Source organism: Anopheles merus, chromosome X (genome assembly GCF_017562075.2).
Source record: "Anopheles merus strain MAF chromosome X, AmerM5.1, whole genome shotgun sequence".
In the NCBI taxonomy this organism is placed as follows: domain Eukaryota; kingdom Metazoa; phylum Arthropoda; class Insecta; order Diptera; family Culicidae; genus Anopheles; species Anopheles merus.
The window spans coordinates 5,661,181-5,683,725 of record NC_054081.1 but is presented as its reverse complement, the minus strand read 5'-3'; the positions used below and the strand labels follow the sequence as shown (position 1 = coordinate 5,683,725).

At 50.0% G+C, this 22,545-nt stretch overlaps 2 protein-coding genes across 4 annotated transcripts in view; both read left to right on the top strand.

Moving 5' to 3' along the window:
* Nucleotides 1–7,603, top strand: part of LOC121589500 (protein virilizer) — a 9,844-nt gene extending 2,241 nt beyond the window's left edge. Inside the window, exons 3-5 of the mRNA XM_041908468.1 lie at nucleotides 7–3,398; nucleotides 3,496–4,358; nucleotides 6,337–7,603. Of these exons, the coding sequence (XP_041764402.1) occupies nucleotides 7–3,398; nucleotides 3,496–4,358; nucleotides 6,337–7,040 (4,959 nt within the window). The 3' untranslated portion in view covers nucleotides 7,041–7,603. The remainder of the gene's footprint in view (nucleotides 1–6; nucleotides 3,399–3,495; nucleotides 4,359–6,336) is intronic.
* Nucleotides 7,604–17,087: 9,484 nt separating this feature from the next.
* The window catches only part of LOC121597595 (low-density lipoprotein receptor-related protein 2), a 52,099-nt gene continuing 46,641 nt past the window's right edge, over nucleotides 17,088–22,545 (top strand). For 2 of the 3 annotated variants that reach the window (XM_041924008.1, XM_041923834.1), the window contains exon 1: nucleotides 17,088–17,547. The gene's annotated coding sequence lies outside the window, so the exon portion shown is untranslated. The remainder of the gene's footprint in view (nucleotides 17,548–22,545) is intronic. The other variant, XM_041924103.1, reaches the window with a different exon arrangement.

Here is a 22,545-nt window from a genome sequence, read left to right as displayed (position 1 = left end):
CAACAGCACGTGCCGGAGCGTGTCGTCTCGCCGCCCCCGCTAGTGTGCGATGCCGTCTCCGTCTCGGTGACGCCCGTCGCCTCCCCGACCACCATGCTGCCGGCGGGTGCTGCCACCGGCCCAGCGGCAACCCTGCCCGACGAGGATGCCGCCTCCGTGCCGGACCAGTTCGAGCCGATCCTGAGCGACGAGGAGATACCGGAGGACTTCGACTACGATCTGGAGAGCGCAACCGGTGGGGGCGGCGGAGCGGGAGCCCCCGCCCCAGCCAGCGGATCGGCCGGCCCGGCCGCGTACGAAAATCTGGACGAGCCGCCGGCCAAACAGTTCGACCCGTTCGGGGCCACGCTCGAGCGGTACGTGCCGGCGGGAGCGGACCCGGTGCGGCTGCTCGGCCCCGGCGAACAGAAGCTGCTCCGCCAGCTCGAGCAGCTGCTCGGGCAGGAGCGGTACGGGCGGGCGGCGACCGGCGCGTTCGAGCGCGAGCCGGCCGAATGGAAGGAGCGCTTCGTCGACTACGCGGAGCAGCTGGTGCACCTGCTCGGGCAGCTGCTGGCGAAGGATGACGCGCGGGACGCCTGCCAGCAGCAGCTGGACCGCTGGATCCAGACCGGCTGGCCGGGCGTGACCGACCGGCTGGTGAACTGCATCTGCGTCGGGCTGGACTTCGAGCGGGCGATGGTGCAGCCGCAGCCGGCGTTCAAGCTGCGCCACATGAAGAGCGGCATCCGGCTGGCCGAGTTTCTCGGGCCGCACGAACCGTTCATCGCGCTGCTGCTGCGGCGGGCCCGGCCGGACGAGTTCAACCTGTTCGACCGGCTGCTCGGCCTGTACTCCCAGCCGCACATGGCGCTCTCGATCAAGCTGATGATCATACGCACGATCTACGCGTGTCTGGATACGCGCACCGCCGTCCACTACTTCCTGTCGCCGTCGTACAACGGGTACCAGATACTGCTCGACCTGCTGCAGGAGAACCCGTCGACGCGCATCAGCTTCGCGCTGAAGTCGCTGCTGCGCAAGATCTCGCTGTACGAAAATCTGGAGCTGATACACGCGACCGTCGAGCAGCTGTACGTGCGCGCGGTCGAGGAGGGTGGCGAGCCGGCGGGGCCGCAGCAGGGCGGCGCGAAGCGCACCGACCAGGAGCTGATGGAGCTGCTGCGCAGCTCGCTGACCGAGCTGACGAGCGCGATCTCGCTGCACGAGGTGTCGCTCGCGCAGCCGAAACGCTTCCTGCCGGTGTCGGCCAAGTTCGAGATACACAAGGACATCGCGTCGTCGCTGAACGTGAGCCGCACGGTGGTGCAGTTCTTCAAGATCCACCGGCTGGTGGAGTCGCTGGTGCTGCTGCTCGATCTGCCCGGCACGCCGCCGGCCCTGTGCGAGCTGATCTACAACCTGCTCGCCTGCCTGCTCAAGAGCGTGCCGAAGCTGCGCTACCTGGTGGACAGCCTGCCGCACACGAACCTGCTGCTGCGGTGGCTGTTCCAGCGGCTGCCGGCCAGTGCCGGCGGGGAGGCGGCACCGGGCGGCCGCAGTGCCCCGACCGGCGACGAGGTGCAGGTGTCGGAGCTGTCCCGCCCGCAGCTGCTGGGCGTGGAGCTGGTGTACAAGGTGCAGACGATCTACCATCTGGACGCGATCGCGAATGCGAGCACCGGCAGCGTCGCCCCGTCGAACGATCAGCTGGAGGAGCAGCGGGACCGGCTGGTGGACGGCCTGCACGCCTTGTACGAGCTGTCCTGCGGGCCCGGGCGCCGCTTCGTCGTGGAGGTGCTCTCGATGGACGACAATCTGGCGGTGCTGCTGGAGCTGCTCGAGCGCGAGCAGCGCACGGTGGCGAAGGAGGGCGTCGGTGGGACGAACGCGGCCGCCACCAAGCATCGCTCGCCGATCGTCGGCTACTGTGTCGATCTGGTGGACTGCACCGTGCGGCACGGGGAAGCCGTCGGCTATCTGGCCCAGCACGGGCCGGCCCTGCTCGCCCTGGCCAAGCAGCACGAGCAGTTCGAGCCGGGCGTCAGCGCGACCCTGCAGGAGCTGGCCGTCTACCTCAAGCCGCTCGAGCTGCACGATCTGTTCGCGTACGTCGACATCGGGCCGCTGGTGGAGCTGATGCGCCGCAGCCTCGAGTACGTGACCGCCTTCCCGGGCGATCTCATCACCGCGCTGCGGCTGGTCCGGCTGCTCGGCATACCGCCGTACGACGACTACGAGCAGCCGGGCGGGCACGCCGAGTTCAAGTACAAGTACACGCTGCTCCAGTTCTACTCGGCGGACGGGCAGGCGCTGCTGCTCGCCATCCTCGACAAGCTGACGCACCACTTCGACCAGCCGGCCATCCACACGTCCAGCCTGGCGAGCCAGCAGGGCGTGCTGCTCACCCAGCTGCTCTGCCCGCTCGTCTACATCCTGCGCAAGCTCGTCACCTACCTGATCGAGTGCCGGAACACGGAGTTCCGCGACCTGACGCTGATCGAGCCGCTGCTCCGCACCTACACGCTGATGCAGTGCGTCCCCTCGGTCGCCGCGGCCGGACCGGACGCGCGCCAGGTGCAGCGCGAGACGGTGCGCATACTGCTCGCGTACACGCAGCCGACGCCGCCCGAAGGGCTCGACACGAACAACGTCCATCGCAGCCTGTGGACGCAGATGGTGGGCGAGCTGGTGCGGTTCACGCTGGCCGGCCCGAACTACTTCCTGCCCGGGCTGCTGGTGCTGTCCGAGCTGCTGCCCCTGCCGCTGCCCATCCACTGCCGGCAGCCGCTCGCCCCGCCCGAGCTCAGCCGGCTGATTCAGGAGCGGCAGCTCTGGTCGGCCCATCTGCACCCGCAAAGCCCCTCGATCGGCGAGCTGATCCAAACACTGTGCACCTCCAGCTACACGCCGATGCTGGCCGTGCTGAGCCGCGTCTGTCTGCAGCTGTCCGATCTTGCCCCGAACATGACGCTGCTCGTCTCCAAATCGCTCGCCGACCTGATCGTGCAGGAGCCGCTGCTGCCGGGCGGGCTGGCAAGCACGAGCCACGCCCGGCTGGTCAGCTTCCTCGCGACGCTCGTCTGCCACGCGTCGGTCAAAATCTCCGTACTGTCGATCCTGCCCGGCCGCATCATGGACATGCTGATGGGCGTGCTGCTCAACCCGGGCCAGACGCCGGCCCACCAGCAGACGCAGCAGCACATCTACCTCACCTTCCAGAGCCTGTTCGACGCGGAGATAGCGCTCATGTTTGGCGACACGATCGATCCGGCCCTGCAGCTCGCCTGCTCGCTGCCCCCGAAGGACATCATCGAGGCGTTCTGTGGCGCGTGCGCCACCAACGTGACCGGCGCCGAGATCGGGCTCGGCGTCCTGATGGCCGCCCTGCGCACCATGCTGCTGCTCACCGAGCACGAGTAAGGCGTGGCATTGCTTCTTTTTTCTTCTTTCTCTCCAAAAACCCGCCGACAAACCAGGTTGACATTTTTCTTTATTTTTTTACCCTCTTTTCAGCACCACCTTCGTGACGCTGATGGCGAACCTGATGCGCAAGCGGGACGGCTGGTGTGCGGTGATGCACAAGTTTTGGCGCAAGGCCCGGGACGGTCCCGACGCGTACCGGGCGCTGTTTGTGCTGCTGAGCGACTTCTGGCGGTCGCTGGCCGCGTACGAAACGGACGGCTGCGTCAATCTGCCCAAGCGCACGGTCAAGCTGCCGCTCGACCAGCTCGGCATGCTGATGCCGCTGTGCGACAGTGAGGAGGACGCGCTGCTCGCCCAAATGCTACCGTTCGTCGACGAGCTGCTCGACCTGTACGGGGGTGGTGAGGCGAAGGAGGAACCGATGCAGTTGAACAGTGAAGCGGCTGCCGAACCACCCAAGCCCGGCACGGACACCCTGAAGGACAATTTGAGCTTCCTGCGCACTCAGATCGAGCTGGCAGTGGCGGCGGCGGCGACGGCGGCGGCGGCGGCAACAACGGAAGCGACCAAAAGCGCTAGCACCGCCCCCATCGACTGGAGTGCGGTCACGGTGGATCCGCTGCCCCAGGCGGAGGGCATCGTCACGCAGTACGGCTCCCGCAGCGTCTACCTGCTCAGCGAGGACTGCGACGATCAGCTGAAGGCGACGGACTGGCTCGGCTTTACGCCCTGCGACGACGATCTCGAGCGCGAGCAGATCCCGTGCGACCTGCAGGACCTCGCGAAGGTGTGCCTGTCCGGCGACACGAACCTGACCGCCGACTGCAAGCGCCTGCTGCACCTGTCCGCGTCGCCCCACTCGAACCGGGACCGGCTGACGACTGCGCCCTGCTTCCGCACGCGGCGCGTCGAGGTGGAACCGAGCACGGGACGGCCGGAGAAGAAGATATTTGGTAAGATGTTTCATTTTTATTCCTTTTTTTTGTTGCCCCGTTTACAATGGAACTCGTTTATAACGAGCAAATGTAAATGCGCTTCACAAGGTACCGCTCTTAACGTGCAAAATTCTCGTATAGCGAGCAGTACCATTCGTCGTGGGCCTGAGGTGTGTTTTGGTGCCGATGTGAATTCTAGATCACGATCGGTTAGCATTTCTTTATTTTGATTTATCGCTCGGACAAATGAGAATTTGGATACTATAATAATAGTTTAATACTATTATTATTTTTATTATTATTATTATTATTATTATTATTATTATTATTATTATTATTATTATTATTATTGTTATTATTATTATTTTTAGTATTATTATTATTATGCTTTATTCATTGGACTGTAAAGTCCTGATAAAATTTATTAATTAATACTTGATTTAGGTTTCAAACATCAATCAGAGACTTTTACAGGGTTCCCCACGATTTCTTGGTCAGTTCCCATAATTTTTTGGGCTCGTCTCTGGGGAAAAAATCTGGGAAACGCCCAAAAAATCGTGGGAATGCACCAAAAAATATGGAAACCAACCTCGGATGAGCCATAGGTTGTTCTATTGTGCACTATATTTAGCAGGGGATGTGGACGTAGTGGAGCTATTGGAGCATATAATTCAAGTCGCTGGAGTATTGAAGAGCAGTCAATGTTCGCTGTTAGTAAGCCTTCGACGAACATTTGTTGTGCTATGCGGCGTCTCATGTATCTTTCTGAACCTGAATCTCGGTTGCAAAGATTGATGAATCTCCAAAGACCCATCAATCTCGAAACATTCATCAATTTCCAAAAAGATGCATATGTCTCGAAAGATTCATGAATCTCAAGGGATACAAACATCCAAAGATTCATAGAGCTTGAACATCACTTCTCTTCTTGGCGTAGCAACCTACGTGGTCATGCCAGCCTATAGACGCTTTTGGGATTTCTTGACAAGCACCACGCAGCTGGAAAGTTTGTTTTGCTACGGGGAGACGGACCATGCGAGGCTTGCACCCACGACGGGCATGTTGTTAGTTGGGATCGCGCAAATACAATGTTTTGAAATTCATAAATCCCTGGATAAATAAAGATTCATGAATCCCTGGAGATATATGAACTTTTATGAACTTATGAATCCTTGAAGAGTTATTTATTTTTCGAGTTTCAATCCTTCGAGATACAGGAATCTTTGAAGAGTCGATTCGAGATTCGAGTCACTCGTCACTGAAGATTCATTTTTACACACAACTGTATGTGATTGCGTCTACACCAGTGGTAAAATCTGTCTATGTGCTGTTGAAGCATATCTACTGTCATCTAAGGCCCCAAATTACTACCCTGGAGGTACACCTGAGAGACTGATGAAAGGAAATGGGATAGATTATCCTGAAATGACCCAGTATATGCTCGATCTACTAGGCATGAACAGAGCCAGTTCAGCAGATTTGAACCTGTGCCTAGTTTTGTAAGTTTTGCTAGTAGGATGTCGGTGTATATAGCGTAAGTACACTAAACAGGCATTTTCCTATAGTGGTTATAGTCATAAAATCAGTAAAAACAGGACAGTAACAACAGGAGCCAAGCAGTCACAAAAAATGTATTTTTTCGTAAATTTGTTGTATTTGATGGTAAAAATGGTTGCGATTCCAATTGCTGTGTGTTAAAATATTCATAAATGTATCTTCCCGACACGTTAAATCTATTACAGCACATCTGTACTCATACAAATTGCACCATTATTGGTACATTTACCCTATATATCTTTATACCAGCACACTTGCGGTTAGTTCAAGATGAATTATTTCACTTTTCATACAAATTACATACATGGAATAGCGCCTCCTGCATAACGAGCGAGTCATTGGAACGGATTAAACTCGTTTTGCGGGGATCCACTGTATTTCTGCTGTGTTTACATTGAAACTAATATCTCGCCTCGCTTCTTTTTTCTCTATGTTTTAGCAACACCATTGCGCGGGCGTGGATTTTCGCGCACACCCACCACCCGTGGGGATCTGTTCCGGTCCCGCCCGCCCAACACGTCTCGTCCGCCCTCGCTGCATGTGGACGATTTCCTGGCGCTCGAAACGTGCGGCGCCCAGCCGACCGGACCGACCGGCTACAACAAGCTGTCGCGCGACATCATCACGATCCGCGGCACGAACCGGAGCCGCGGGCGCAACTTCCCCGACCGCGGTGCTCGATCGGGCGGCGCAGGTGGCGGGGGCGGTGGAGGCGGTGGCTCCGTCGGGGGCGGCAGCGGTGGATCCGGCAGCGGCGGTGGCCACTGGCAGAGTGCCGCCGGGGGCAGCGGCGGTGGTAACGGGGGCGGTGGGGGAGGCGGCGGCAGCGGCAGCGGTGGCAACGGCGGCGGCTCTGGCTGGTCCTCCGGTGCGTCCCAGATGCACGATGGCGGCGTGGGGGGTGGCGTCGGCGGTGGAAGCGGCCCCGGCAGCGGTAAGCACTTCGGGCACGGGTTGTCTAGTGGCGGCGGGGGCAATGTCGGTGGTGCGGCGGTGGTCCTGGCAGCAGTGGCCACTATCGCGATCCGCCCAGCCACTTTGGCGGCTCGCAGCGACCACGCTCCGGCCGGGGCTTCAACCGATACAGTGGCCGGATCTATACGCGTCAGATCTAGGGCGGGCAGCAGCGTTTTGCGTTCCTGAGAAAAAAAAGGTCGGGCAAAGCAAGTTGCTGCGGCTGGTAGAGTAGCGTCGTGGTTCGGTCTCGTTGTTTGCTAGGGGAGCAGAGAGAGAGAGAGAGAGAGAGAGAGAGAGTATTATGCCTTTATTATTTCATGATCCGGAATCGGAATTTACCCCACTTATTACTATTATTTTTTGTCATCGTAAAATGAACCTTACTTTCTGATGTTTATGTACGCTGCTCGACCCCTACCCCTAGACCGTCGGACTGAGTGGAACAGTCCAGTGTAGACTTAAGGCAAATCGTGTTTTACGCGATGGTAGGATATAAACTTTTAGCTTTTAAACACCTGATGGATATAGGGTCCTAAAATCCTTCACCCGCGTGACTTTCGCCCTCCCTTTTGCCCCCGCGCCAATCGGCAACACACGGGCCACAAGCAGGCGGGATGAAGGATTTTACGGACGCTTCCGACACTTGGAGAACCAGTACACTGTGGCCTGAAAATACTAGAAAATTTAACAATGCGCTCATAGAAATGCTGATGTATGTGTAATGTACCTAAGGGTGTATGCTAATCTTATTTGCATGTTCTTATTATTAAATTACCCTCCGAAATATGCTCCGAAAACCATACACTGCGCTTTGCGAACTGCGCGGTTCGTGTAGCTTACCGCAACTAACATGAACCGATACCGGCTTACAGGGTTTTTTTTCGGGCGTTCTCGTGGCTGTGGGACACTTTCTTGACTCTTGACGAGAAAAGAAAGTTATGTGATGGTAGTTGGACTTTATTGCAACATTGGTAAGACCTATTGGATTTGTCCAAAAACGGTGCCACAGAGTCTTATAAAGTTCACGTCCCAGAAGAAAGAGTCAAGAAAGTGTCCCACCGATATGAGGACCCCCCCCCCCCCCCCCCCCCCCCCCCCCAAAAACCTGTAACAATGCGCTGCGACGCTTCTCAGGACAGGAAAGTTTGTAACGTACCGTAGCTGTGTTTATGCAGATTTTTAATAATTTAATCCACGTACGTAAAAGCACGTGTTGTGTGGACTAAATTATTATAAACACTGTTCCGAATGTCGTTTACCAATAATTGTAGGTACGCACAAAAATTAGAGCTTTCCTGGGACTCAGTTTTGAGATTCGTCGCAGGGCAGTAGTACCTAAACCTTCTTTGCCGATCTTTCTCCGCTGGCTTTGTATCTTCCGCCACTAACCTGCATTGCAAACTCGTAAAACTAATAGACCCCGAGGTAAGGATTTCCGAAAACGCACACCATGGACAGTGGGATAATATTAACAAACACGGTGCGAACAATATCGTCCTGCCCAGGACCAGGCTTTCCAACCGAACTAAACCTACAGGTATTGGTTTCCACCAAATGTGTTTCTCCATCCTATATCCTACATTTGCAGCAAAACGCTTCGTACTACTCTCCTGCCCTGCTATTCCCTGCTATTATTCTGATCGAATATGTGCAGGCTCGAGTTGAGGTACAGGCAGGTAGCAGTAGATCATTAGACAGACCGTTAACACGGTGCGTACTATTAAGTTTTCTTAGATGTTAAGCGAGTGAACTGGGCCAAGATTCGTGTCTCGCGCGATTGATTGTGGCGAATTTTGAGACAGGATGGGACATGTGCGTTGCCAGTGGCGCTGGCTTGTGGGCAGGACTTGGGCTAAGCACGATGCACGGTTAGGAGGGGGCTACTGAAAGATAGTCGTTGCGTATTCGCTACGTCCGTAATATTGTTTCATCATGTTTGCTCCGGAACAACAGTATTCCGTTTTCTAAAGATACCATTTCATGTTTTTTTTTTTTTTTTTTTTACAAACTCTTCGCTAAATCTATAACTCAATTTCTCTATCCATCCGACTCAACAATGCTGAATGAGGTACAGAATAGAATATCGTTACACGATATGAGGAATATTGATCATCGTATATATTCTAGCTAGTTTGATTTAGTGTTTGATTTTACACCATGCATTGCTAGGGCCCAGTAACATGTGAAGATACCTTTCTTAAAAACTATGCTTTTCCAACCTCTGTTTTCAAATATCCCTAACATCCATTGAATCCACTTTCCGAGAAGCAAAACTAATATCATATCTGACGACCGAATTGTACAACCTCGAGTCGGGATATTGTATTATATAAGACGGTGCACGATGCTAGATAAGTCTTTAGCGTTAAACAATGGATGTATATGATGTCCTTTGCCCTCGCTTCTCCTTGAACCCGTCGTACAGTGTATGCCCAACAATGACCCTGTTGGTGATCCCTCAGCGGTTGGAATGCGTTGAGCTACACATCATGCACGATAGGAAAGATCGAGCAGGTAGGATATAGGCTTTTGAAAAACAAAATTGCAGAACAGTGATGCACCGTAGGCCACAGACTCTAGAAGTCTATTTTGACCTTATGTCCCTGGAACTTGACTGTCAGCGCACTTGATTGATCTCATGGTTCTTGTATTTCCTTTTCCTCATTTCTTTGCTCTCCAACGTAGCACGAGACAACTCATTGCGGCTTTCTGATAGCAATTTCCCAGTAGTTTGAAGCCACACGGATACACATTTACTTGTTAAAGAGTTAAAGAGGCACGTGTTTACTTCCAGTAGCATGTAAAGATACATTTGAAAGAGCTATCCATTTCCAAATATATTATACAAATATCCCTATCCATCCATTAAAAGTCGCAGAATGATATGTTAACACCATATTTTCCCAATCGAATTGTACAGCCTCGAGTCGGGATGCTACAGTAGATAAGGCGGATCGTGTGCACGATTTTAGATAAGTCTCTAGCATTAAACAATGGATGGATAGGGCCCTAGTCCTTCGCTCTCGCTTCTCATTGAATCCGTCGTGCAGTGTATGCCCAACAATGACCCTGTTAGTGATCCCTCAGCGGTGGGAATGCGTTGAGCTACACATCATGCATGATTAGGAGAGATCGAGAAGGTTGGACGTAGGCTTTCGGAAAACACAATTGCAGGACCTCAGCACAATCTTGACACAATGTTCAAAATCCTTATTGAATCCATAGAAACGGAATCGCAAGATTTCATATGCTCACATGAATCTGTTCTAGCGCGATACTTATATTTCCTGTATTCCTCAGTATTTCAAAAGCTCCAGCCTCGTTTGCGTGGTTATATTTGAAAGGTATTGATTCTGTGGCAATTAAGAAGATGATGTGTAGGTGGTCCTGCTCCAAATTCCCCTATCCAACAAAGAACAAAATGAAAATCACTTTAAAAAATTTCCTGACAGAATTGTACAGCCTGATGTCGGAACCAGTAGATAAGGCGGAACATGTGGGCGATTCTAGATAAGTCTTTAGCATTAAACAATGGATGGATAGGGCCCTAGTCCTTCGCTCTCGCTTCTCATTGAATCCGTCGTGCAGTGTATGCCCAACAATGACCCTGTTGGAGATCCCTCTGCAGTGGGAATGCGTTGAGCTACACATCATGCATGATTAGGAGAGATCGAGCGGATTGGACGTAGGCTTTCGGAAAACACAATTGCAGGACCTCAGCACAATCTTGACACAATGTTCAAAATCCTTATTGAATCCATAGAAACGGAATCGCAAGATTTCATATGCTCAAATGAATCTGTTCTAGCGCGATACTTATATTTCCTGTATTCCTCAGTATTTCAAAAGCTCCAGCCTCGTTGGCGTGGTTATATTCGAAAGGTATTGATTCTGAGGCAATTAAGAAGATGATGTGTAGGTGGTCTTGCTCCAAATTCCCCTATCCAACAAAGAACAAAATGAAAATCATTTTTAAAACATTTCCCGACAGAATTGTACAGCCTGATGTCGGAACTAGTAGATAAGGCGGATCGTGTGCACGACTCTAAATAAGTCTTTAGCATTAAACAATGGATGGATAGGGCCCTAGTCCTTCGCTCTCGCTTCTCATTGAATCCGTCGTGCAGTGTATGCCCAACAATGACCCTGTTGGAGATCCCTCTGCAGTGGGAATGCGTTGAGCTACACATCATGCATGATTAGGAGAGATCGAGAAGGTTGGACGTAGGCTTTCGGAAAACACAATTGCAGGACCTCAGCACAATCTTGACACAATGTTCAAAATCCTTATTGAATCCATAGAAACGGAATCGCAAGATTCATATGCTCACATGAATCTGTTCTAGCGCGATACTTATATTTCTGGTATTCCCCAGTATTTCAAAAGCTCCAGCCTCGTTGGCGTGGTTATATTCGAAAGGTATTGATTCTGAGGCAATTAAGAAGATGATGTGTAGGTGGTCTTGCTCCAAATTCCCCTATCCAACAAAGAACAAAATGAAAATCATTTTTAAAACATTTCCTGACAGAATTGTACAGCCTGATGTCGGAACCAGTAGATAAGGCGGAACATGTGGGCGATTCTAGATAAGTCTTTAGCATTAAACAATGGATGGATAGGACCCTAGTCCTTCGCTCTCGCTTCTCATTGAATCCGTCGTGCAGTGTATGCCCAACAATGACCCTGTTGGAGATCCCTCTGCAGTGGGAATGCGTTGAGCTACACATCATGCATGATTAGGAGAGATCGAGCGGATTGGACGTAGGCTTTCGGAAAACACAATTGCAGGACCTCAGCACAATCTTGACACAATGTTCAAAATCCTTATTGAATCCATAGAAACGGAATCGCAAGATTTCATATGCTCACATGAATCTGTTCTAGCGCGATACTTATATTTCCTGTATTCCTCAGTATTTCAAAAGCTCCAGCCTCGTTTGCGTGGTTATATTTGAAAGGTATTGATTCTGAGGCAATTAAGAAGATGATGTGTAGGTGGTCCTGCTCCAAATTCCCCTATCCAACAAAGAACAAAATGAAAATCACTTTAAAAAATTTCCCGACAGAATTGTACAGCCTGATGTCGGAACCAGTAGATAAGGCGGAACATGTGGGCGATTCTAGATAAGTCTTTAGCATTAAACAATGGATGGATAGGGCCCTAGTCCTTCGCTCTCGCTTCTCATTGAATCCGTCGTGCAGTGTATGCCCAACAATGACCCTGTTGGAGATCCCTCTGCAGTGGGAATGCGTTGAGCTACACATCATGCATGATTAGGAGAGATCGAGCGGATTGGACGTAGGCTTTCGGAAAACACAATTGCAGGACCTCAGCACAATCTTGACACAATGTTCAAAATCCTTATTGAATCCATAGAAACGGAATCGCAAGATTTCATATGCTCACATGAATCTGTTCTAGCGCGATACTTATATTTCCTGTATTCCTCAGTATTTCAAAAGCTCCAGCCTCGTTGGCGTGGTTATATTTGAAAGGTATTGATTCTGAGGCAATTAAGAAGATGATGTGTAGGTGGTCTTGCTCCAAATTCCCCTATCCAACAAAGAACAAAATGAAAATCATTTTTAAAACATTTCCTGACAGAATTGTACAGCCTGATGTCGGAACCAGTAGATAAGGCGGAACATGTGGGCGATTCTAGATAAGTCTTTAGCATTAAACAATGGATGGATAGGACCCTAGTCCTTCGCTCTCGCTTCTCATTGAATGCGTCGTGCAGTGTATGCCCAACAATGACCCTGTTGGAGATCCCTCTGCAGTGGGAATGCGTTGAGCTACACATCATGCATGATTAGGAGAGATCGAGAAGGTTGGACGTAGGCTTTCGGAAAACACAATTGCAGGACCTCAGCACAATCTTGACACAATGTTCAAAATCCTTATTGAATCCATAGAAACGGAATCGCAAGATTTCATATGCTCACATGAATCTGTTCTAGCGCGATACTTATATTTCCTGTATTCCTCAGTATTTCAAAAGCTCCAGCCTCGTTGGCGTGGCTATATTTGAAAGATATTGATTCTGAGGCAATTAAGAAGATGATGTGTAGGTGGTCTTGCTCCAAATTCCCCTATCCAACAAAGAACAAAATGAAAATCATTTTTAAAACATTTCCCGACAGAATTGTACAGCCTGATGTCGGAACTAGTAGATAAGGCGGATCGTGTGCACGACTCTAGATAAGTCTTTAGCATTAAACAATGGATGGATAGGGCCCTAGTCCTTCGCTCTCGATCGAGGGGATTGGACGTAGGCTTTCGGAAAACACAATTGCAGGACCTCAGCACAATCTTGACACAATGTTCAAAATCCTTATTGAATCCATAGAAACGGAATCGCAAGATTTCATATGCTCACATGAATCTGTTCTAGCGCGATACTTATATTTCCTGTATTCCTCAGTATTTCAAAAGCTCCAGCCTCATTAGCGTGGTTTTATTTGAAAGATATTATTTCTGTGGCAATTTAGTAGATTTTGTTTGTGGTCTTGCTCCAAATTCCCCTATCCACCCACAGGAAAAACAAAATGAAGAAACAACATACACAATTTTCTGACAGAATTGTACAGCCTGATGTCGGAACTAGTAGATAAGGTGGATCGTGTGCACGATTCTAGATAAGTCATTAGCATTAAACAATGGATGGATAGGGCCCTAGTCCTTCGCTCTCGCTTCTCATTGAATCCGTCGTGCAGTGTATGCCCAACAATGACCCTGTTGGAGATCCCTCTGCAGTGGGAATGCGTTGAGCTACACATCATGCATGATTAGGAGAGATCGAGAAGGTTGGACGTAGGCTTTCGGAAAACACAATTGCAGGACCTCAGCACAATCTTGACACAATGTTCAAAATCCTTATTGAATCCATAGAAACGGAATCGCAAGATTTCATATGCTCACATGAATCTGTTCTAGCGCGATACTTATATTTCTCGTATTCCCCAGTATTTCAAAAGCTCCAGCCTCGTTGGCGTGGTTATATTCGAAAGGTATTGATTCTGAGGCAATTAAGAAGATGATGTGTAGGTGGTCTTGCTCCAAATTCCCCTATCCAACAAAGAACAAAATGAAAATCATTTTTAAAACATTTCCTGACAGAATTGTACAGCCTGATGTCGGAACCAGTAGATAAGGCGGAACATGTGGGCGATTCTAGATAAGTCTTTAGCATTAAACAATGGATGGATAGGACCCTAGTCCTTCGCTCTCGCTTCTCATTGAATCCGTCGTGCAGTGTATGCCCAACAATGACCCTGTTGGAGATCCCTCTGCAGTGGGAATGCGTTGAGCTACACATCATGCATGATTAGGAGAGATCGAGAAGGTTGGACGTAGGCTTTCGGAAAACACAATTACAGGACCTTAGCACAATCTTGACACAATGTTCAAAATCCTTATTGAATCCATAGAAACGGAATCGCAAGATTTCATATGCTCACATGAATCTGTTCTAGCGCGATACTTATATTTCCTGTATTCCTCAGTATTTCAAAAGCTCCAGCCTCATTAGCGTGGTTTTATTTGAAAGATATTATTTCTGTGGCAATTTAGTAGATTTTGTTTGTGGTCTTGCTCCAAATTCCCCTATCCACCCACAGGAAAAACAAAATGAAGAAACAACATACACAATTTTCTGACAGAATTGTACAGCCTGATGTCGGAACTAGTAGATAAGGTGGATCGTGTGCACGATTCTAGATAAGTCATTAGCATTAAACAATGGATGGATAGGGCCCTAGTCCTTCGCTCTCGCTTCTCATTGAATCCATCGTGCAGTGTATGCCTCACAATGACCCTGTTGGAGATCCCTCTGCAGTGGGAATGCGTTGAGCTACACATCATGCATGATTAGGAGAGATCGAGCAGGTTGGACGTAGGCTTTCGGAAAATACAATTGCAGGACCTCAGCACAATCTTGACACAATGTTCAAAATCCTTATTGAATCCATAGAAACGGAATCGCAAGATTTCATATGCTCACATGAATCTGTTCTAGCGCGATACTTATATTTCTCGTATTCCCCAGTATTTCAAAAGCTCCAGTTTTGTTAGCATGGTTATATTTGAAAGGTATTGATTCTGATGCAATTTAGCAGATGTTGCATGCGTGATCTTAATTCAAATTTCCCTTCGACAAAGGATCCGATGAAGAAACTAATATTCCCACAAATACTGTACAGCCTCATGTTGGATAAGGCAGATGTTGTTCACGATTCTAGATAAGTCTTTAGTGTTAAATTACGGATGGATAGATGGCCTTACTCTCGCTATATCAACGCCTCCGCCGTGCATCGTTGTTTGCGCTCAACTGCTAGATAACTTGAGCTGCACACTATGTCGTCTTACGCCCAATCGAAGAGGAGCACTGCTCGATAGTTACTACTTACCACATCTATTGAATTGTGACGGTTGCGTTCTGATTAATTTTGCCAGGGAAATTCAGATGACTGTATTTAACGTATTGAAATCGGGTTCCACCATCATTTTGCACGACATCCAATATTTAAGAACACACCATAACCGATGCTTGAGATGAGCGTTTCGTGAGCCTACGAGTGGAATGGCACGAAATTTCCACGTGGAGCGTTCTGTGCTATGTCCACAAGGCAGCATGGTTCAATTAATGGAGTGATATCCAGATAATGGGATGGGCATACTCTCGCAATTTTGCCGTTTATGACAACGAAACTACATCGCCAATCGCAAGGGTCTTGCGCAAGAGCGACCGACAGGTTCCTACACGCAGCATGGGATGGTCTAAATGACAATATTTTGAAAAAAAAAAACGGCACAGAACCGCGGTAGTAACACTAAGAAGCGTACACAATGTCTACAACCATTTTTCCCCCTTTTTATATGAATGTATTTGTAATAAAAATGAATGATAAAAAAAAAACCGTGGTAAACTATTCCCAATGGATGCATTCTGTGAGTGCCACTCTGCGTAAAACACACTTAGGTGGCTGATTAATGGCTGATATACAGTGAGCGCCGGCAATCGAGGGACGGCACCGCCGGTCTACCGTACGTTCAGCGGACACGCTTTGTTGGGGAAGGTGCGTAAAGTAGTACCATCATCATCGCCATCGCTCCCGGTCCGCGCGCATCGTCTTCACGCGCAAGCACGGGTGTCATCAGTGGCAAGCCGCGTGTTGTCGTCGTGCCGTTGATTGAATAATGTGGGCTGCCTGAAAGCTGTCGCTGATTCAATTACTCGCCCCTTCCCCTTACATCCAAAAGAAGATCACTCCACCACCGGTGTATGAGCTTCTCTGTCGCGTTAGCTGCACTGTATTTCTTTCTAGAAGGTCTCTGGCAGGGAAGGGCGAAGCGGATAGTGTTCGGAGGGCGGGCTGGCGGTGCTTGCACGGTGGCCCCCGTGCTCCAGCCGCCAGTACGAAATTAATCGTACGAGATTTATTGCGCAGGTTTGTTTGACAGCTTTGGTTGGCAGTGATTCCGATGGCGGCACGGGTAAGTGCGAGAGTGCGCCCGATGGCGTGTCGTCGCCTCGTATAAAGTTGTATTTGGGGTGTAAAACAAAGCCAAAACATCACATCCGAATCTTCAATTCTGTACGGAGCTTATCAATCGTCCTCGCCGACTGTGTGCATGAGTGACGGCGTTCTTGCTGTGGGTTGTGGAGGGTTCTCACGACTACCCCCCGGCAGATCAAACAACAAATCAAACACACCGCACACAAAAACTTCGGTAGCGAACACGGATGCGATAAAACAGCGAATAAAAAAGTGTAGACACGACTGCAATATCACACAGGCACTCACAGGCGATCCAGTAAGTAGAATTAGCTTGGCAGTAAAGTTGAATCAACCACTAGAGAGCTTCCCGGCACAATTAATAATTTGCGGGCACTCACGCTGCCGTCGTCGTCGCCTGCCGCTTTTACGTGTGTCTCGTTAGTCCGGAATGGGTTTCACCGCGACGGTGCACGGGAGAAAAGCAATCCATCGGTTGTGTGTGTGTGCTGGTTATGAATGTGGTGTGCAAAATTACATTATTACCATGTGTCGCACAACCGTTGTTTCTCCCTCCGCGGCGCAGCCACAGTGTACAAACACAAACACACACTCACGGTCACTCTCGGATCTGCCTTCTCGATGTGTACGCTGCATCACCTTTTTGCTTTTCTTTCCTCTTCTGTCCAGCTTATATCGTACCCCATCGTACCTTCCGCTTGTTGTTGTAGTTCGAGTGCTCACTCGCAACGGTGTGAGTTCCTCGTTGCCGTGTGTGCCCAATCCGCTTCTCCTGCTTTCCTGCTGCTGTCTCTCAAACCGCCGGATGAGGCTGCTGCTGCTGCGATTGTCCAATGCAGCCTCCTCATCTCTCCTTCTCCCCTGCCCTCTTCCCTCCCCCTTTCAAGTGGGGACCTGGGGATTGCCGGACGCACCATTCGCGCATCGGCTCTCCCCGAGCGCACCAGTTGCTTCTGAGACGCTTGCGCATACGGTCGCGCCCGTTCCCGCCCGGACTAGAACGGTGTACGGCCCTGCCCAACGCTCCGACCCACCCAAAACCATCTCACCCCCTTCTTCCCCATTCGGATCCTTCACTTCACTGTTGACGGTGGTGTTGCGTGTGGTGTTGTGCTGTGTGCAGCAAACAAGCAAAGAAGTGTGTTCCACTACTAAATCTTTCTAGCGGTTTGTGTAAGTGTGCGCCCGTGTGTGCGATTTTTCCAGTGTGTTGGTGTTTGAGGGATGTGTCGCGGCGTGTAATTGCAGTTGGATGCGCGGGGTTGTGCTTGCTTTCTCCAAAGCTTTCCAGAACTCAGTGCGTGCGTACCTGGATGGCCCGTTTTTGTTGTTGTTACTTCTTCCAAAACACAACCCCAAATGAAAGAAAACAAAAACGCTCAAAACAAACGCTCAAACGAAACACTTTTTGCCCTTTGTGGAGTTCGCGTCTTGCGAAGAGGCCCCGATCTGTGGGTGCGTGTTTTTTTTTCTAGGATAACTTACAACAGAAACGAAATTTTGGATGATCTCCGTATGTCCGTGTGCGTGCCGCTGCCTGTGCCCACAGAAGTCGACCATCAACTAAGCTTACCAGTCCGAACTCGAAGAACCTGTTGGCTGCTGAGTTCCCCTTTGCCAGTAGGCCTCAACCACAGCGTGGAGGGGCAGCCTGCACCAGTAGAGCAGGACATGAACCTCCTCCCCCGGCCATACGACACGCCACACACGGGTAAGTGCTATCACAGACGGTACGAACTAGCCGCACTAGTTCTTCCTCATCGCCGGCCGGGCTCTCATCCATTTCCCGAAACGGCGCGCCACTCATTCGACACATTCATTCGCTCTAATCCCCGCTGGTTTGGGGCCGGCGTGCAACGGCGTGGCTGGCAGCAGCGGTGATCGTGTTAAGGCCATCGCCACAATCTCCCGCAATCAGATCTTCCACCCCGGCTCTCACTCTCGCACTCTCTAACTCGTCGGTCAGCCCTCGGTTCTGTTCCACTGATGCCGCGGCACTGCTACACCACTACTCTACCTGCGTTTATCTTTTATCTGTGTCCGTTCTATCGCGTGTCCTCCTTTTGCGTGACCCCACGCATCTCCAGTCCCCCCCCCCCCCCCCTGTCCCTTGTACTTATCCCATCAGTTCTGTTCCCTCTCACGTGATCATCGATTCCGAAGGGAAGGGTTTCGTGTAGCTCAAACTGCCCCCGCGTCCCCCTGGCCCACTTCTGGTTTGCTGGACGCTGACGTTGGGGGTTTTCGTTCTACTTTCTGCCGTCGATTCGTACGATGGCCACTACTCGTATTCTCTCTCTCTCTCTCTCTCTCTCCTCTCTCTCTCTCTCTCTCTCTCACACACACACACACACACATACACACACACACACATTACACATCTCTTTGCTTACGGGCAACGGGTTTTTGGAGTTTAATTTTCAACGCTTCCCTCCTGCTTTCGGAGTACGTTTCTGCAGCCAGAGCACGTCTCCGCCAGGGTCTTTGCCTGTGTTTGTCTTGTCTTTCTTTCGCCATCGTCTCTGAAGGGTGGGGGAGGTGGGGAGGGGGGTAGGGAGGACCCAACAGAAACGTCGACGATCGTGACACATTGCGAAGCGCGAACCTCTTCTTCGCTATCCATCTTTGAAAGCCAGCCAGAAACACGTCACTTTGCTGTTTTCCAAGCGTTCTCTATCCGGTTCGAACTTCTAGAGAACATCTCTTGACCGAATGTACCAAAGTTCCTAAAAATTAAGTGGCTCAATCTGCACAGCACGCCAGTGAAGAGCTTGCCAAAGATTACCTCCCGCCCTGGCCACTTGGGAGCAGCAAAAACGATTGTGTTGAAGAAGGAAGATTCGTTTTGTTTTTGACATCCTCGTGGCTGGTGCGGTTGACCCTTCTACGCCCACAAATATGTGGTCCTTCCGCAAAAAAAAAAAAAAAAAAACACAGCGCCTAACTGCCGGCAGTAGTGCGCTTGTGCGTTACCGAAGCGCTACGGGCGTTATACCTTTGCCATCCGCAATTACATTGGCCCCATGGTCTTGGGGGGAAAGGGGGGGGGGAAAGAGTGCGCGGGTTCAAAAAACCTAGCGCGGCCCGTAGCCGCTCGCACGGCTCCGCAATGGCCAACGTGACATGGAAAATAAGAAAGTTCCTGCGGCGCTACGCGTCACGCTCCGTAGGCAAATTGTGTAGCTACATCTACTACCGACGTTTGTTTTTTTTTTTTACTTTGGCTCCCTTGTGAGTGTGTGTGTGTGTGTTGCATGTGAGTGGTTTTTTGTGTTGTTGTTTCAGACCTCTCAAACGATCGAAAAGTATCCGGCGTCATCGTTGGTCGTCGGCGTTCGAAGATGGGCGACGATTGTTTTCGTCGGGCCGTCTTGGCAGTTGTTCGTTCCGGCATTAGCGGGACGGAGTGAAACAATTGTCTTTCGCTTTCGGGTTCGATTTTCGGCTTGGGGATCTGCCGCAGCCACAGCCACGCGCAGACTTGTGGAGGGGGTTGCGCATGTACCGCGGATGGGTGCGATGAAGGTTCCAATGAAGTTTTCGCTTCATTAGCATACCGGTGGCAAACAGTTAATAAGCATATCGTCATGGACGCCTGTCTCATCATCCCAACCCCGTCCTGCTTCCACAATCTCACCGACCACCAACCGGCCTTCCCGAAGCTCGGAAGACTTGCGGCGTCGGTATCGTTCGAACCGATTCCGGAAGTACCAATCGAGCGACATGAACACTTCCCGCTCTCTAGCACTAAGCAGCAAACGGTGGGGGGGGGGGGGGGGAAGATATAAAAATTACTTCGATGCGTCTTTGTCTTCTTGCAAAACCATAATCGGCACAACTCGCATCGATCTGGCCAGACGTGGCCGAACGGTTTTTATTTTTCCACCGTTGCCGTCACCGAGTGCCTCACGATTGATTGCGTTTAGAGCGCACGCGGGGGACACATCTTCCTCCTGACCTCATTACCGAGGTCTTAGGTTATTGTTTTAAGTGTTTTTTTCTCTTCTACTTTTGGTGTTATTCCTCCATGCTTTTCCAGCACACTAAGCACGAAACGGCCACACAAAAACGCGTCACCCCCGTTTCTCGCGCAAGATGAATACGATAATATTTATATGAATAAGCGCACCGTCAGCGGGGTAAGCAAACTAAACAACAACAAACTTAAGCAAACAAATAATAATGCCACCATTGTCAGCGGGTTTTTTTTTTTTTTTGCTTGTACTGTAGTCAACAAGAGCAGTGAGCTCTCGAACCCCTTTGGTGGTTGGGTGTTTGTGGGGGAAAGACGTCGCAGCGCAGCGGGCAGACGAATCGCGATAAATGCAAACAATAACATAATGCCCGATTTGCAGGCACCAGCGTTCGTTTCTGTGTGTCTGTGAGGGGTTTAGTTAGAGATCTGTGACGGTAGAGCGATGCTTTAAGCTGTACAAATTCAAATCTGCGACGGTACAAGGGAGAGCCATTTTTTGTGGGCCTCCCCTCTGGCCGCTCCGTGCAAGCTGTGTTGCAGGGGTTTTGTTACGGCACAGCACCAAAAAAAAAAAAAAGCTACTACTGAACGTCGCTAGAAACTGAGCCATATATTGGGGAGAAATTAACGACAGCTTCCTGGACGGGAAACATTAACAGATGACGGTAACAAGCTATCGGGAACTAAAACAGATACCTGCAACAGTAGAGATGTGGCTTGGTGGAGACATGAAAATAAAAACATACCAACTCCAGAAGAACCTACTCCGACCATGGACATAGATGGTTGCAGACAACGGATCTTAAACGGACATATTTGTTGGTATCATTGAATCAGTGCGTAGAAGTAATATTTAGGTACAGGCTTAACATATAATACAACAAACATGTTGTGACATCATTGATCTTAAAAAAAAACGATACAGTCACATCAGGTTTAGACAGGCCTTTGAGATTGATGTTTACCCCATCATTGTAATCAATCTTCACCGGAGACAGTGCGGCTGGATAGTGCGAATGGCGATCGTCTGTTCTGCTAATGCTGTCTGCTGCTAATGAGCAGGAATACAACTGCACCAGAGCAGTGAAATCAATGTTGGCACTGGAGAACAATAGCTCTTTCTGCCATTTGCATCTGTTTGGTTTGTTTTTGATTTACCATATAAAGCTCGATCCTAGAAAATCTTCTTCTTTAAATCCATAGCTCTGTGGAATGGCTTTCAATCATGAATTCCTGATGAATCATGATGTGGGCAAATAATGACTGCATTACATTGCATTACAAGTAATTTGGAAATTAGTTTTCACAATATATAGACACCTAATATGATTAAATCATTCCAAATTCAATTATATTCAAAATCATGCTCTACAAACCTCAAACTTTTAACTTAAGTTTCGTGGATATCAAGTATTAGTTTTATCCATGCAGTGTACTGCAGACTAGATTGCTTCTCTTAATAGGTGATGGTAAATAAACTATTTGATGTTAAACATGATGTATGGTACATTGGATAAAGATCTGTCACGTGAAGGCTATGCGCAATGTTCTTATACAGCAGGCCTTTTAGTGTTACTCTTTTAACGAAGGCATTAACAATATTGGTTACGAGTCAATAAGTATTCGAAACCCCCCGGGGTAAAGACCATGAAGAACTACGACCATGAAAAGTGACGTTCTACGTGAAATTGAGTGGCAGGATTGGAACTCCTGCACCAAAGTACACAGGACAACTTCGCAACTGACGCACCTGTAACCTAGGGCAAGGCCAGTGAAGGCCTTCGAAAGGGACATGGGGACGGGGAAAATTACACTTACCCAGCACGGTCCAGTTAGGTCAGGGACAGGGATAAAGAACGCGAACGTATGCACCAGTAAGACAACAAAAAACATAAACGCTTGCCACCATCTTGCAATACGTGTGAGAAACCCTGTACGCGCAGCTCTCGCGCACGGAATGTATCCCCGGCCTCCGGCGGCCTAATTCGCAACCAGCGGGGAAAGGGAACGGGAAATCGGGGAACGAAGGCAACAAGAAAAAAAAACGCATAAAGCGATTGGGAACAACAAAATAGTAAGCCTAAAAGACCGAACGACGAAAAAGGTGCGGGAAATAGTCGCTCGATACAGGCCGCGAAAAAGCCGGCGCACAGCCATATCAACACAGGACAACCTGGAATTGTTGAACCACACAC